General features: G+C 41.9%; 1 protein-coding gene across 3 annotated transcripts in view; it reads left to right on the forward strand.

The window, feature by feature from the left end:
* Fam49a (family with sequence similarity 49 member A) overlaps positions 1-14,740 on the forward strand; it is a 109,123-nt gene that overhangs the window by 64,931 nt on the left and 29,452 nt on the right. For all 3 annotated transcript variants that reach the window (XM_031357447.1, XM_031357446.1, XM_031357449.1), the window contains one exon: positions 11,045-11,124. In XM_031357447.1, coding sequence (XP_031213307.1) covers positions 11,055-11,124 — 70 coding nt within the window. In that variant the 5' untranslated portion in view covers positions 11,045-11,054. The remainder of the gene's footprint in view (positions 1-11,044; positions 11,125-14,740) is intronic.

Genomic DNA, 14,740 nt, shown 5'->3' on the forward strand with positions numbered 1-14,740 from the left:
TGTGTGAGCTTCAAATTCCTGTGGGTTGGCTTACAACTGAACTCCAGCAGCTTGGATTCCTCAGAGGATACCAAACCCTTGTGAGGAACACCTCAGTTTTAATGATTATGAGAATATTCAAGACATTTTCCCATTTGAGCAACATTACTTGTAGTGTTAAAACATTTTGAAAACACATTTAAGCCATTAACTCATTTTTATGGTCAAATGAAAGTGCCTAATAGACTCAGTTCTACACTGTTCCTTCTTCGTTCTCGAATGAAATCGTCTCTTGGATTCTTGGCAACTCATTCCGCAACGGAACTGAAAGCCTCATGACTTCATCCCCAAGATGGCAGATTGGTGAAGACTCACCACCCAGCCTGGCTAGTTTACAGTGCTAATTTGCCTGGCAAATTCAGTTTCCTAGAGTTGACAAGCTGAAATCCTTTCATTGCATTGATGTAATCCCCCACCCCACCCCCGCTCCCACACACACCAAAAGTGCATTTAGTTATTTCATTTAAGGACTATAACTTTCCTTTCATTGAGAAGTGATTTACAAGGGGAGTGTGTGTGTGTGTGTGTGTGTGTGTGTGTGTGTGTGTGTGTGTGTGTGTTTTACATATAAAGACCAGAGGACAGACAACCGCAGGTGCTGTTTTTAGGAGACAGTTTCTCATTGACCTGTATACAGCTTACCAAGTAGGCTAGGCTGGTTTGCCAGCACTGGCATTACAAATGCAGGCCACCGTGCCCAGATTTTTCTGTTCAGTTCTGGGTGATCATTCTTGGGTCTTCATGCTTGCTAGGTGTTAGTCATTCTATTGCTCTGAAGAGACCCTGTAACCGCAGCAACTCTTATAAAAGAAAGCATTTAATGGGGGCTTGCTTACAGTTTCAGAGTTTTTCTCGTCATGGCAGGGAGCATGGTGGCCCACAAGGACACAGAATATGGAGAAGTAGCTGCGAGTTCTATGTCTTGGATCCGCAGGCAGCAGGAAGAAAGAGCCCCTAGCACTGACTTAGACTTTTGAAACCTCAAAGCCCACCCTCAGTGACATGCTTCTCCCCGCAGAGCCATGCTGACTCCAACAAGACCTAGCTTTCTGTCAGGAGGTGAAACATGAGCTAAGTAGTAAAAGGTACAGGGAAAGGTAGTAACTTAGGAAAAGGTCTCTGAGATCCCAAACTTTACGTACGCATCAAGACATTATCAAAAGCCATTGCACAGAAACATTAGAACGCCAAAGTACCCAAACCTCACTTGAGAATTAAGAGTCAAAAGAGGCTGTGAGGCAGAGATGGGTGAGTTCTGGGGCAGGCTGGCCAGCCAACCCAGCCTACTTGGCAAGCTCCAGGTCAGAGACTCTGTCTCATATAACGAGGTGGTAGAGCCTGAAGAATGTCATACTGAGCTCCACATTTACACATAGACACACAGACACATTCAACTGGTGACTAAGTACTCAGTTGTATGAGCCAATGAGCCATTATCACTCAAATCATCACACAAGGCAAACACAAACCTAAGAAGCATATTTTGTTTTTTGTTGTTGTGTTTATAACCACCTATTATTTTGCATTCCATATGGTTTAGCTTGAAGCAAATGGGAGCTGGTAGTTTAATTCGCTTGCAGTTCTAAACAGCAAGGTGTTGTACAGGGTGAGGAAGGTTCCATTACTACCTCTGAGGAAAAAAAAAAGTATCTCTATTGAGTATCAGACTTTATCACGATGAGACCCTTTCATCTGTGGACAGCTCCCGGGATGCCAGCAGAGGAGCCAAGATGTCCTGGTCTTATAGGATAGTGTAGGGATCATTAAGCCTCCATCACAATGACAGCCACTGCCTTCCCCATTCTCCCCCTGCTACTCTGAATCCTGTTGATCACCTTGGTAAGTACACGGTCCCTACTGCTTTCCTAAAAACTGCATCTTGTCCTTGGTGTAACCAGCCAGCCAAAACCTGCCCACTTTTCTCCAGTCTCCTGAGTATGTTTCAGCACGGAAGGGAACTTTCTTTTCTTTAACTGCTAAAGGTCCCACAACGGAGTGAACTGAAACAAGCTGACAATGGACAGTCTCAGGAGATGAGACACATACCTTTCATTAATGGGAAAGTGTACCAGTCAAGCCAAGTATGGCACCCTAAGGAGGGTCAGGGGAGAGGAATGTGGGAGCTGCCATGTACTTTAATGGAAAACAAAGGGATTCTCAGGGAAGACTGCCACGGACCGGGGTTTCTGCGGGGTCCCTGTTCCGCGGGACACGGGATTCTGGCCAGGTGGGCACGGGATTCGGCTTTGACAAACAGACTACACACACGGGTGGTGTAAAATCTGAGTGTATTTCTTTTAAAAATGGCATGAGGCTTTTCCAATCATTGCAAAAGAGAAATGAAAAATCTGGCAGCTCAACAGTTGAGGTACTTCGGAGGCTATCTGAAACATACTGGGTCTAAAGCAGCAGCTATCTCCTCTGAACTGGTACTGCATCCCCCAGGCCCAAGTGCTCTGGGCCCGGGGGAATGCGGGTGATACATGAATCTGAGTCCTAGCCCATCTAAGTTCTAGTGCTAGTCCTACATGCGAGTCCAAGTCCTTCTTCTTCCAGTCCTAGTGCTAGACTGAAGTCACGTAGGCAAAACGACCCCCACATCCCCAGGTCACCTGACTTCTAAAAAGCCAGGTGTAGAGCAGGAGAAAGAGGGGTAGAGCCCTCTCTGTTGAGGTATTCTTATGCTAATTCTCTGGTTCTTGCTGGAGGCAGGCAGAGGAGAATCTCGACCTAACACTTTCAGCTAATGTCTTAGAGTGAGAGAAACCTTTCAACTACTCTCTAGTACTTAAAACATTAAACTAGGATAGTTGGAAACATTGGTGAAGGTCAGAAAGCAATGTCCGAATTTTCTCTTGCTAGCTGTAAGAATATGATATCTTGGTGAGTTCCTAGCACACAAGTACGAAGACATATCTGGGTCACCTCTGAGTTTGGGGTGCCAGGCAACAATGCGGAGGCAGGAGGCTGACTTTCCTTGAAGTTTTCGCCTCAAATACCGCCATCACACAAGTGTGCGTGGCAGAAGACTAATTGTCTAAATAGACAACTGTTCGGATGGCGTGCCTAGCTGTGGAGGGCGGTGTCAATTCTGTTCTTCCTTCCTGCATGTTAATTTTGTGGAGAACATGTGGAGAAAAAGAAGGGAACCTCAGAAAAGTCCCTTTCTGTGCAGGCAGGTGGGGGACAAGAGGAACTGGTGGGCAGACAGTCAGGGACCTGATCCTCCTCTGATTCAGAGTACACAGCAGGCAGAGTGTCTGCATTCAGATGCTTGCTTGTAGACCTCAGCAAAATCAGACATCAGTATTGGCACCAGTATTAGCAGACTTAAGGCAAAGCAAGGTAATGAGGTAGCAGGGCATACAAAGACACTGTCCTGAAAGTTGGGAGGTCAGCTCCCACTTGTAGCTTTGCCTCAGTCCTGGGCAAGCCATTGTGTGTGTGTGTGTGTGTGTGTGTGTGTGTGTGTGTGTGTGTGTGTGTGTAACCAGTTCCCAGATGTCCACATTTTATAAGCCAGTAAAACTTCAAGATAAACTCTGGGGAGCAAAGATACGACAGTCAACGTCAGTCTGTAAAATAAATCAAAGCAGAAATTTAGATGTGTGTGGTTAGAGTTGGCTCTCTGAATGGCTCCTGTTGTAGCCTTTGCTTTTCTCATTTACCTTGGGGGAACTGATGTGTAGGAACCCCTAGACAAAGTATTGACTGTCTGCCAGGCCTGCGCTCAAAGTGCTAGGAATTTGATGAGGTGTTACAGCAGCAGCTCTGCCCTAGATCACCTCACATTCAGAAAAGGCCATGAGAAAGCATGTGATTTTGGTCCCGAGCTGTGTCACAGGCTGCACATAGCTTGGTAAGGGAGTAAAGAGAAGCAATTTGCTCGAAGGCATAGGGTTTGTTTGGGTTGCAAGAAGGCGAGAAATCAGGATGATTCGGGGTTTCATTCCAAGAGTCCCCTCACAGCCGTTCTTTCTCTTTTCTTTCATAACCTACTGAATACAGTTAGTGCTGCTCATATACACATGAGTGTAGGACCATCGCCAAGAACATGGTCAACCTACTAGGAGCCATACTCCAAAGGAAGCTGTCTCTGCCTTTCCTGGAAACCATCAGCTATCAATAACTACTAAGCTGGGGAGGCAGGTACTGTGAGCTGGGATTGTAATGGTCTCTATTTCATGTATTGGTTGTGACAGTTAAGCATGATGACGAGGCGTGAGATATTGTCACCACCTGAGGCGGGTGTGAGAGTGAAGCAGGAAGAGACACATATGCAAAGGCCCTGGGGCAATGAGGAAAGAATAAGGAAAAGTATTGCTTGTAGCTAGAGTGGAGGGAGCAGGTAGAAGGAAAAAGAGGGACAGAGGAAGCAAGGCCAGGATTTCTGTGTCCAGGGCATGCATTTGGATGCCTGTTGCCCTACAGACAGCAGTGAGTATACAGGGGAATTTATGAAGGCTTACATTCAGAAAGATTGTGCAGTGAGCAGTGTGGAGATGAAAGCAGAAGGGTAAAGACAGACTAAGCTTGAGCCAGATACTCTTTGCAGGACACAGGTCAGCCCTACTGAGGAGCCGCAGTGAGGAAAACCATGGGCAAAGCTTCTGAATTCCCGCTCAGGATGTTCTTGTAAGGGAGACCTGGGCCTGCTCAGTCAGCAGGCATGGGAGAGACACTTGTAAGCAGGAGTACAAACCCTTGAGAGACAGAAGCACATTGTATCTTACAATGCAATGTCTTTTTTTTTTTTTTTTTGTGGAAGGGAACAAAGTGTGAGATTGTGATACTTGACATCTGGTCCCCTGGCTTTAATCCATGGACCCATTTCTTTTGTCTTCTAAATTAAGATGTTGAAAAAGAGGCTCCCGTGCTCATGCCCAGTGCCTTCTGGAAGAATTTGAGATGCACTGAGACTACAGACCAGGAAGTCCAGACTCCATCTGGAGTGCCTAAGAATGGAGCACTTACTCTCTCCCAAGTCATGGTGTTCTACTATGTAAAATGAGCTTCGTAATGTAGGCATCCAAAGCTTTATAAGTTTATGCTGAAGATTAATGTGACCAGATACATTATTGACAAAGACGTGGTGGCATATGAATATATGCCATTCATATGAATATATGTATCCTGGTTTATTTATGGTTTATGAACTAGGTCACAGAAAACACTAAAGTTATATCCTTCATGACTTTTAATTCCCAAAATATGGAGCTACAGATGTTGTGAGTCTTTGATTCTTAAAATCTCTGCACCAAAATACTAAATAAATACCCTAGATTCAAAAAGACTGTGGTTCATTCAAAGTGCTAGCAAATTCCGCCCTTTCTGATGGAAGCACTGACTAGTTCCTACCTTAGATGTTTCAAAAAGCAAGACAAAACAAAAAATATAAAAATCTGTGGCAAAACACTTTTAAGACCGCCATTTTGTTTTCTCCCTCTGCCCTTGATTACTCTGAGTCCTTGCAGATTGCTATAAAGTGGTTTGGTATAGGAATTCATTGTATACATTGTCATAACTTTAACAGAAGGTCTTCAAGATGATTTAATAAAATATTCATCTCCTAAAAATTGAGCACGGAGGTGCAAGTATAAATGGTTCACAGGTCACATTTCCCTACAGCCTGTATTGTCCTCCTTGTGGAAAACCAATAGAGTTTGTTTGTATTTGCTATGTTTCTGCTGCCATGATAAAACACTATGACCAGAAGCAAGTTACAGATTTATGGCTCCAGAGGAATAAAAATCAATTATGACAGGGGGCCTGGCAGAGGAGCAAGAAGCTAGGGATGTGGTTGACTTCAGCTGCAAGCATAAAGGCAAGGAGAGCCAGCTGGAACTAGGGTGAGGATACGAACTCTCGAAAGCCCACACCCCCAATGACCTAGTTCTCCCATCAAACCTGTGTGACCTCCCTAAACAGTGCCACCAACAGGGGACCAAGCATTCAAATACATGAGCAGTTCTCATTCTAACCACTGACTACATCCCTTAAACTGTGGACACAGCTTTTTAAAACAAGCCATGATTGCTTGCATTTGGCTTTATATTCTGGGAAGACAGCTATTGCTGGCATTTAAACTTATTCTTCCAAACCCAAGTAGAATTGCAAAGTGTGTGTGTGTGTGTGTGTGTGTGTGTGTGTGTGTGTGTGCGCGCGCGCACGCGCGCATGTATTAATTTTCTCCTTTTTTGAAACTGAAAATGTTAGCAGTGAATAATTTCTCTTGGAAAGTTGTAGATTTTCCACTGAGTGATAATAGAGCCAGTTCTGTAAATGTCAGTTGAACTGAGAGCCCAGAAAGTGATAATATAAAAACATTGTATATCCAAAATTGCCAGCCCTTAAAGATGATGCTTCCCAAGTCAAGAACATGCAAATTATCTTTATAGATACCAGCATGACCAGAGGAATATTACGTGTTTTGAATGTTTGCGGGGATTTTGGCTAGTCATTCAGTTTTATTTCCTAATGCCTAATATCCCCTAGATGGAAGAATCCACTCAACCTATGTTCCCCAGATCCCTCTATGGGGTAGCAGCTTCCTTCTTGAGTGAAGCAGACTTATCTATGATATGTTGCCCTATTTTGTTCATGTCTTCTCTGAATTTCTGAAGAATATAACCTTCTACATGCCACTGAGCAGAGCTGATTTAGAACAAGCACATTTGGTGTCTAATAGAAACTATAGAGTCTCTCCATAGAAAAGTAATGTATGTCTGTAATAATATTATATATGTGTATGCACATGTATATGTATGTGTGTATATATGTGTGTGTATATGTGTATATGTGTATATGTATGAATGTGTGTATGTGTATACACACACATATCTATATCTATATCTATATCTATATCTATACCTATATCTATATCTATATCTATATGACTATAGATTTTCTCATGTCCCCAGGCAGGGAGCCCCGGAGAGTCTGGTGTGCTACTTTATTTTCAATGGAGAAAAGAGCTAGAACTTCACATTCTAAAATTTTCAAAGTCAAGCGTGAGACTTTCAAAGTCATTTGCCAGCTATCCATTTGAAACCTTTCTTCTGCTGTCCACCAGTGTGGATATAAACATAGATTCTTGCAAGTTGTTGTAACATTTGAACAAATAAAGTATGGGGAAGCTTATAAACAAATACTTGGTACACCATAAAATGCTGAGGTTCTTCATACTATTATCCGTAAGTACCAGGTAGACATTATTCTCTCTGCATAAGAACCAGGTACATACTGATTCCACATATTGACGGATAGTCAATGACTATCTTTGAGCACTTTCGATGTGTCAGGATGTGTTTATAGACTTTTAGCTAGATTAAACTCCTAGTGAATGCTAGGCTATTAAGTAGTCTGGGTTTCACCTGACTTTGAGATCATGAGTTCCGGCTCTGCATGACCTGTGCATGAGGATGCCCTACATAGCTGTGATCAGTTCTTGAAGGGAAGTTATGAATGGTGGCCTATTTTCTGTTATGCCAAAGCTCAAGAACAAATTGTAGTCACATTGTTCTCATATGACCTTTTTAGGAACCTCAGGGGCACTGTGCACCTTCTGCATGTTCTCAGGGACGTAAACTCCTGCAGCTGGGCAGGAATGACAAGCAGATGGCACTCCTTGAAACAGGAGCAACGAGTCATAGAAGGAGCGTGTCCATTAAGTCACTGAATAGAATGTGCAAACCAGATTTCCCAGCTCTGCAGAGCATATCCCTGGACTGCCCAAGCAGGCAGCTCTGCCACCCATATGTCTGCTCTACCACGGCAACTGTGACTCAGTGTATCCTCAGATGTCCTCTTTGAAGCAGCTACTCTGAGCCAGAGGGGAATTTTCCTTGTCTTCACTTGCTCTTAGCCATAATGTCTATCTTTACCCACTGTGATCTTCATAGCTTTATTTTTTGAATACTGAATCCGGAAAGGGACTATTTTTTACTTCCTGCTCTTTGATTCTGCAAAAGCTTCGATGCAAAAGGCCTTCTCTAGCTACTTGCCCAATAGACTCAACTTCGTGTCCTGCTTGCTTCTCTACCTTCATGCTACCAAAGAGCCCTTCATATTCCCTTTGCTCACACTTAAATATGTCAGCATCTGAATCCTCCAGTAGGGTATGAAAAGTTATTCTTTTATTGAATGACATAAGGTATGTCTAACCTCAAGTATTAATCTATCTTAAATAAACTCTCTCTGTGGTATTATGGTGCATAGCAGTGTGATCATGAAGGAGCTGTTTGAACAGATTGGAGAGGCCCTGCTATGAAGGATTTAGATGAGGGGCCTTTCTAAGTAGAGTTCAGGGTTCACTTTTTAAAAGGTGGTGGGGTGGGGATATATCTCAATGGCTCAGTGATATCATATTCAAGGTCCTGGCTTTGATTCTGGATATGTGAATAATAAATAACAAACAAACAAATAAGTAGATGACTCTGCTCCATGACCATCAATCTGATGCACCAGTTCACTTGTTTGACTTGTGTAAATGAGAATAAAATCTCAGGTATTATTGACCAAGATAAAACATACAGGCATCACATCTTTTCCCCATGAAGAAGATGAGATGAAATATTTCTATAGAAACCTAGGAATCTTGCATTGGGTTTGAAAGTCATGCTTCCAAGGCTCCATAGAAACAGAGCTAACTCCTAATAGTGAATAATGCCTCTAAGTCATTGTTTCTGAATTGAGACCCCACACATCTAGAATCCTAAATGTACCAGGCAACTGGCCATGGCTGATGTTAGAATTGTGTTCTAAAACATTTACCATAATTAACCAACCATTTCATATAACCTTGGGAAGAGTTAGACTTTTACAGTTAACATTTGGAGATATCTCCACATTTGTTTGTTTGGAGCTTTTCATAAATTTCAAGGGTTTGGCATACTTCCCACGTCAGGATTCTGGCAAGACAGTCATGTATGAAACAGGAGTTCAGAGGGGAAAGGTGTGTCTGAGATACATTCATCACAGCAAAGAAGGGAAGTTGATAATATTTAACTTCCATTAAGTTATTAGGTATGAAAGCCAGCCTACTATTAAATGAATCATCTTCCTGTAAGAACTGGAATTGCTCATTAAAATGAGGTCTCAGAGGGTTTGAGAATACTGCCTCGTACAGGGTGGACTATACTAATCTTGAGCTTTACATCTGGCAGAATTTGTGGTTCGTGGGGCTTGCTCAGATATGCTTTCACAGGAAATGTGCATAGAGGCAGGGGATGAAAATCAGAATGGCAGAAAGGATGGGGAAGATGCTTCTTCAGAAGAGAGAATTATAGGGCATTCCTCCATTGGTCTTCTCTGAAGAACGGCATGCGCCCTACCAGACCCATCTTCCAAGAGAGGATCCTGAGTGTGTCTGAAGGCTGTTAGGATAATCATGATGCCGGTGGTAATGGCACTAAGTACCATCATCATCTATAAAGCAGAGGTAGATGAAGACCTTCTAAAGAGCTCAGGCCCTGACCTGCTTTCAGCCCCACAAATATGTTGAATGAATGGGATGTGTGGGTGGGTGGCCTCCCAGGAGGACAGTTAATGTCTAGGACTGAGAGCTGTAGGAAGTTTGCTGTGTACTTCAGAAAATAACTTGTCCCCATTCTCTCCATTTTAGGTTGAGGACTGTAGTTACACAGCAGACTTGTATTTCTTACCTGCCCTGGTACATGTCTCAGGCTACTATTCCTTCCCTTTAAAAACTTTCTTTTTAAGTTTTATTTATACTATTATTTTATGTGGATGAGTGTTTTGCCTGTGTGTATATATGTATATACCAGATGCATGCCTGGTAGCCATGGAAGTTGAAAGAGGGCCTCAGATTCCCTGGAACTGGAGTTACAGACAGTTGAAAATCACTGTGTGGATGCTGGAGCTCAATACATGTCCTCTGCAAAAGCAATAAGGACTCCTAATCCGTGTGCTAATTTTGCAGCCCCTTGGGCTACTGTCTCATTGAGAATGGCTTTCTTGATAATATGACTTTCATTTCTTTTAAAATTGTAATTACTGCTATTTTAGTATCTCTTTGTGTGTGTGTGTGTGTGTGTGTGTGTGTGTGTGTGTGTGTGTATTCATGCTCTCATATGTAGAAGTCAGGTGATGTCTTAATTTGGAGTTAGTTCTTTCCTTCTACTGTGTAGGATCTGAGAATTCAACTTGGGTTGTCAGGCATACCAGCGATTGCCTTTCCTCTCCTGAGCCATCTTACTAGCCCAAAGCTTTACATTTTTAAATTTTATGTAGTAGTGTTTGATCATTGAAACATCAAATAATAGAAAGCTGTAACTGGTCTAGGGGTTACAATTTGGAAAATCTTCCTTCTTATATACATCAAGAGAGTACCTGGATCCCTACATCTATTTTCTGAACTCTTTCTCACAAACTTCTGGAAATGTATGCTGGGCACAGTGACTTGCCCCTGGAGCCTCAGAATTTGGAAGACTAAGATGGGAGACTGTGAGTTCAAAGACAGTATGGACTAGATACAAGACCCTAGAACTAGCAAGTCAGAGAGAGATGGTGGGAGGAGGGAAGAGGAAGGAAGGAAGGCAGGGAAGACAAAAGAACACAAGAGAGAACAAAAAAAGAGAAACCCTGGCCATTGCTGGCAGACATTTTAATGATAATCTCTCTGTCATACTTGTCCAATGATGTGTTCTATGCCACCAGGAAACAAAGTGAGGCGGAGATGTCAGGTATATGGCTACAGGACTTGTAAAAGAAAAAGGGAACATTTTATAGAAATAGCCAAATTCTGCTTCAAAGATGCTTAATTTCTAAGAGTATAATCATTTCATATTTTTTAGTGAATGTGATGCAGGGTGCAAGTGTGTTCTTCAGAGGCCCATTACACACACTTCCATCGCTGCCGTGCTTTGGGGAGACCCACCTCAGAGACACTTATCACCCAGCAACTCAGGGATGAGCTGTGAGATGACAGTTCTGAGTCAGCTTTTCACATCCCTGATGGTGTTTGCTTTTGTGTTGTCTTTCTTAGGTTTGCTGGCATGGGAAACTTGCTCAAAGTCCTGACCCGGGAAATTGAGAATTATCCACACTTCTTCCTGGATTTTGAAAGTAAGTTCCAAGCACTATAACACAATAATGGAAACTTTGCGCTTGCTTTGTAGCCTGTCCATAAAGAAATTATAGAGATTTTGTATGAGACTCAAACCAAATCCAAATGGTATTATGTATTTCTTCCTGACATTGTTTCTAAGCCATTTTCCTCCACTATTTCTTTATGATTTTTAGAAACTTAAGGAAGGTTTATTCTAATTGGTCCATGATTTTCTTTGATTTCAAAAGGATTAGCTTTGGTAGGCTATACATAAATCTTATCGTGAATCTTCCCTAAGATTTGGTATATAGTACTATTTATTTCACATTCCAAAGAAAAATGACAAGCACGTTAACTGACATGGCTAAACATTAAATATCACTATACATGTAAGGAAAAAAGTGTCCACCACCAGAAACCAGACTTATTATTTCTCATCATCACCATCTATTTCATATAATATTAGACTGTATAAAATTATTTGGGGATTTTTTTTATATGTTCATATGCATTTTGTCCAAAGGGTTATTGCCTGAGTTTTTATTGTCAACTTGGCACAATCTAGAATCTCCCCATCTATTTTTCTTTTAATATGGACTCCAGGTCATGGGGCTAGTCTTCTTGTTTTAAACTACAACCCACAATAGCCAGGACAGCTGGATATCTCTTTTGTATTCACATCTACTGTCAGCTTTAACTTGTTTCAAACTTTAATTTGTCAAGCATCTATCTATATTAAAGAAAATGGTCAGAACATCTTCACATATAGATTAAACTTTCTAGCAATTTTGTTAATTAAATCCTAGAAGACCTTGCCAAGTTGTACAGTGAAAGCTCTCTACAGGTGTTGTATGCTGTCCCTGGAAATGTCTCCAGAACCCATGAATTCTGATAACTAAACTCTTAGTCATGTTTACTGAAATATAGTTCGCTTCTGGTCTAACTCAGTCCCTTCCTATTGTTATCTTTTGACTTGGTTAGGTTTAACATGGTCTCATTTCCACTTGGTTTGATAAAGATTTCAGCTCAAGAAGTGAATTTATCTGTGATTCTTCTGAAATCTTTGTCTATCTGTATATATGTATGTATGTATGTGTGCACACATGTGTGCATATATCATTATTAAAGTGAGATTCATCAATAATAGCCTTTAATAAGTTATCTATAATCTTAACCACCTTACTTTGTTACTTTAACCATTCTTTTCCACTTTTATAACATGCATTTTGCATTACTGAATTCAGTGTATATGGTAGCTAAAGATAATGTTAAAGACCCCATTCATTCACCATTTTAGAACATGTAAAACCCAGAGTAATCACATGTCCTTTCTTGCTGGGAAGCCCTGAATGCCACATGCGTCTGCTCTGGCCCCCACCTACCTGCTAGAATTCAGTGGCCACCACTGCTTGTCTAATTGTCTTGTTTTTTGGCTTTCTACATGGCCAAGAATGTTGAGTTACTTGTCAGGGTTAATCTTCAGAACCTTGAAAGAGTACAAATAACACCTGCAAGGATTTAAAACAGTTGTTTCCAACTGCTCCTCCCTTGGGCTCAGAGGTTTTTTTGCCTTGCCTGCCTAGCAAGAGGCGTGGCCTGGAGAGGGCTGCGTTCCTTTTCCCTATGGTAACTACACTCTGATCTGCTCAGAGACGTGCTTTGGAAACTGCTGTACTATTTAAGGAAAGGTGCTGGGAGCTACATCATATATTTGGGGAGATGGAAATTTGATGTTCATGATACAAACCCTCTCTTTACAGATGTTGTAATTTTTTTTTTCAAGACGAGAAAAGAAGCACTGGATCTCTGTGCCTGATGGCTTTCTTTTAGGACTATAAATGTAATCTAGAAATAACATATAAATTTAGAAATATGTACAAATTTCTGCTTCTTTGTCCATGGATAAAATAAATCGAAACCCCTTTTGTATTCTCTGGAAGGTTAGCTTTTTATTTCCCTAAACTCTAGGAGGGTACTTATCTGAGCTGAGGTCACACAGGGAATGGTTAGGGAGGTGATATGGGAATGTGGGTCCCTGTAGCTCCCCCCACCCCGCTTTGTTGTTCCCAAATGCTCATCACAGCATCCTACCATCATTCTACTCCTCACTAGAAAAACCACATCTTATTCCTCACCAAACTAAACACATCTCATAAAAATGCAAAGCAAAGAAACAAACACATTCTCTTTATCCTAAATCTCTGACCTGAGACAGGGTTTCTCTGTGTAGCCTTGGATGTCCTAGAACTGGCTCTGTAGACCAGGTTAGCCTGGAACTCAGAGATCATCAACCTGACTCTGCCTCCCAAGTACTGGTATTAAAGGATTGTGCCAACATCACCCTTGGCTTAAATATTCTATTTCTTAATGAGGTTTTCAAGAAAGAACAATGGTTGGTTAGTGGAAGATGACTTCAGGAAGGATTTTCCCTTGAGTCTGTGGGTTGCAGCCCAATGAAGAAAGGGTATGTTGAGTATAATGTGACATCCGTGTCAGCCACACACCTGCAGAATATGGAGCTAAATGAAAATTGACACGGAAAACTAGATAGACATTTAGTTGAAGACAAACTAGGAGACTTTGGAAAGGCATAACATGCCACCAGAGGACAGAAGAGAGTGGAACTTGCATCTTGTTCTAGAATTGGAGGACCACAGAAGGAAGAGAATGCATATTGCAACAGGTGGCATTTTAATGGGCTTTAAAGAATGACAAGTTTTTCTGCAGGTACAGGTGGGGTGAGGAGTTTTCCAACAGATAGAAACAGTATGGTGAAAGGCACAGAGACTAGTATAGAAAGGATGTGTTTGAAGAATAGCAAGAAGCCCAGTTTAGACAGAGTACCAAAAGCCTGTTGGGAAAAGGGAGAGGGCGGGAGGCTTGAATGGAAGGCTAGTTGGGTTAGATGTTGATAAGAACAGTTCTTAAACCAAGGCAGGAGGCCCATAATTGGAGCTCATATCCAGACCGAAGAGCTAAAATCCCTTCTGGAAATGGGACAACAGATGAGAGCTGAATAGATGAGAACTTCAGACCCTATACTGAAAGTGACTTGAGTGGGTACAGGGTCCTGGAAAGATGCCAGTAAAGAGATAGAAGGATATTTTACTATGTTGAAATTCCTGGGCTCTGAGCCTGAGGCCTACTGTTTCGTGACCCAGCAATAAGCCTTATGTTGAGCAGTGGGTTTGAGTACCACTTGAGCATCAGGGTAGATGATGGTCTTGTAAAGAAAGAACACAACAGGCCAAATCTAGGCACTGGGAAGAACATAGGGAGTGCAAATGGGTCCAAGTACAGACACACAGAGATGGAGGAAGAGAGCAATTTAAATGGGAGATGATGGTTAAGTAGACATGTGTCACCGGTCATCTTGAGAAAGAACATTTGAGACTTGTTGCTTTCTATCTAGAGGCTGGGTTGTAAAGAGTTAAGGAGTAAAGGGTGGAAAGAGGAAGGCAGGCTGAGCAGCACGTAGTAACAGCTTAAATGAATTTAGCACGTCTACTTCCAGTGTTGAAGATTCTTTTTGAAGTCAGTGATGGGATATAATTGAACTGGGTCAAAGAGACATAATTAAGCTGGGTCAAAACATAATACAAAATTAGATACATCTGTCCTTGGGCTCCTCAG

Source organism: Mastomys coucha, unplaced genomic scaffold, assembly GCF_008632895.1.
Source record: "Mastomys coucha isolate ucsf_1 unplaced genomic scaffold, UCSF_Mcou_1 pScaffold6, whole genome shotgun sequence".
In the NCBI taxonomy this organism is placed as follows: domain Eukaryota; kingdom Metazoa; phylum Chordata; class Mammalia; order Rodentia; family Muridae; genus Mastomys; species Mastomys coucha.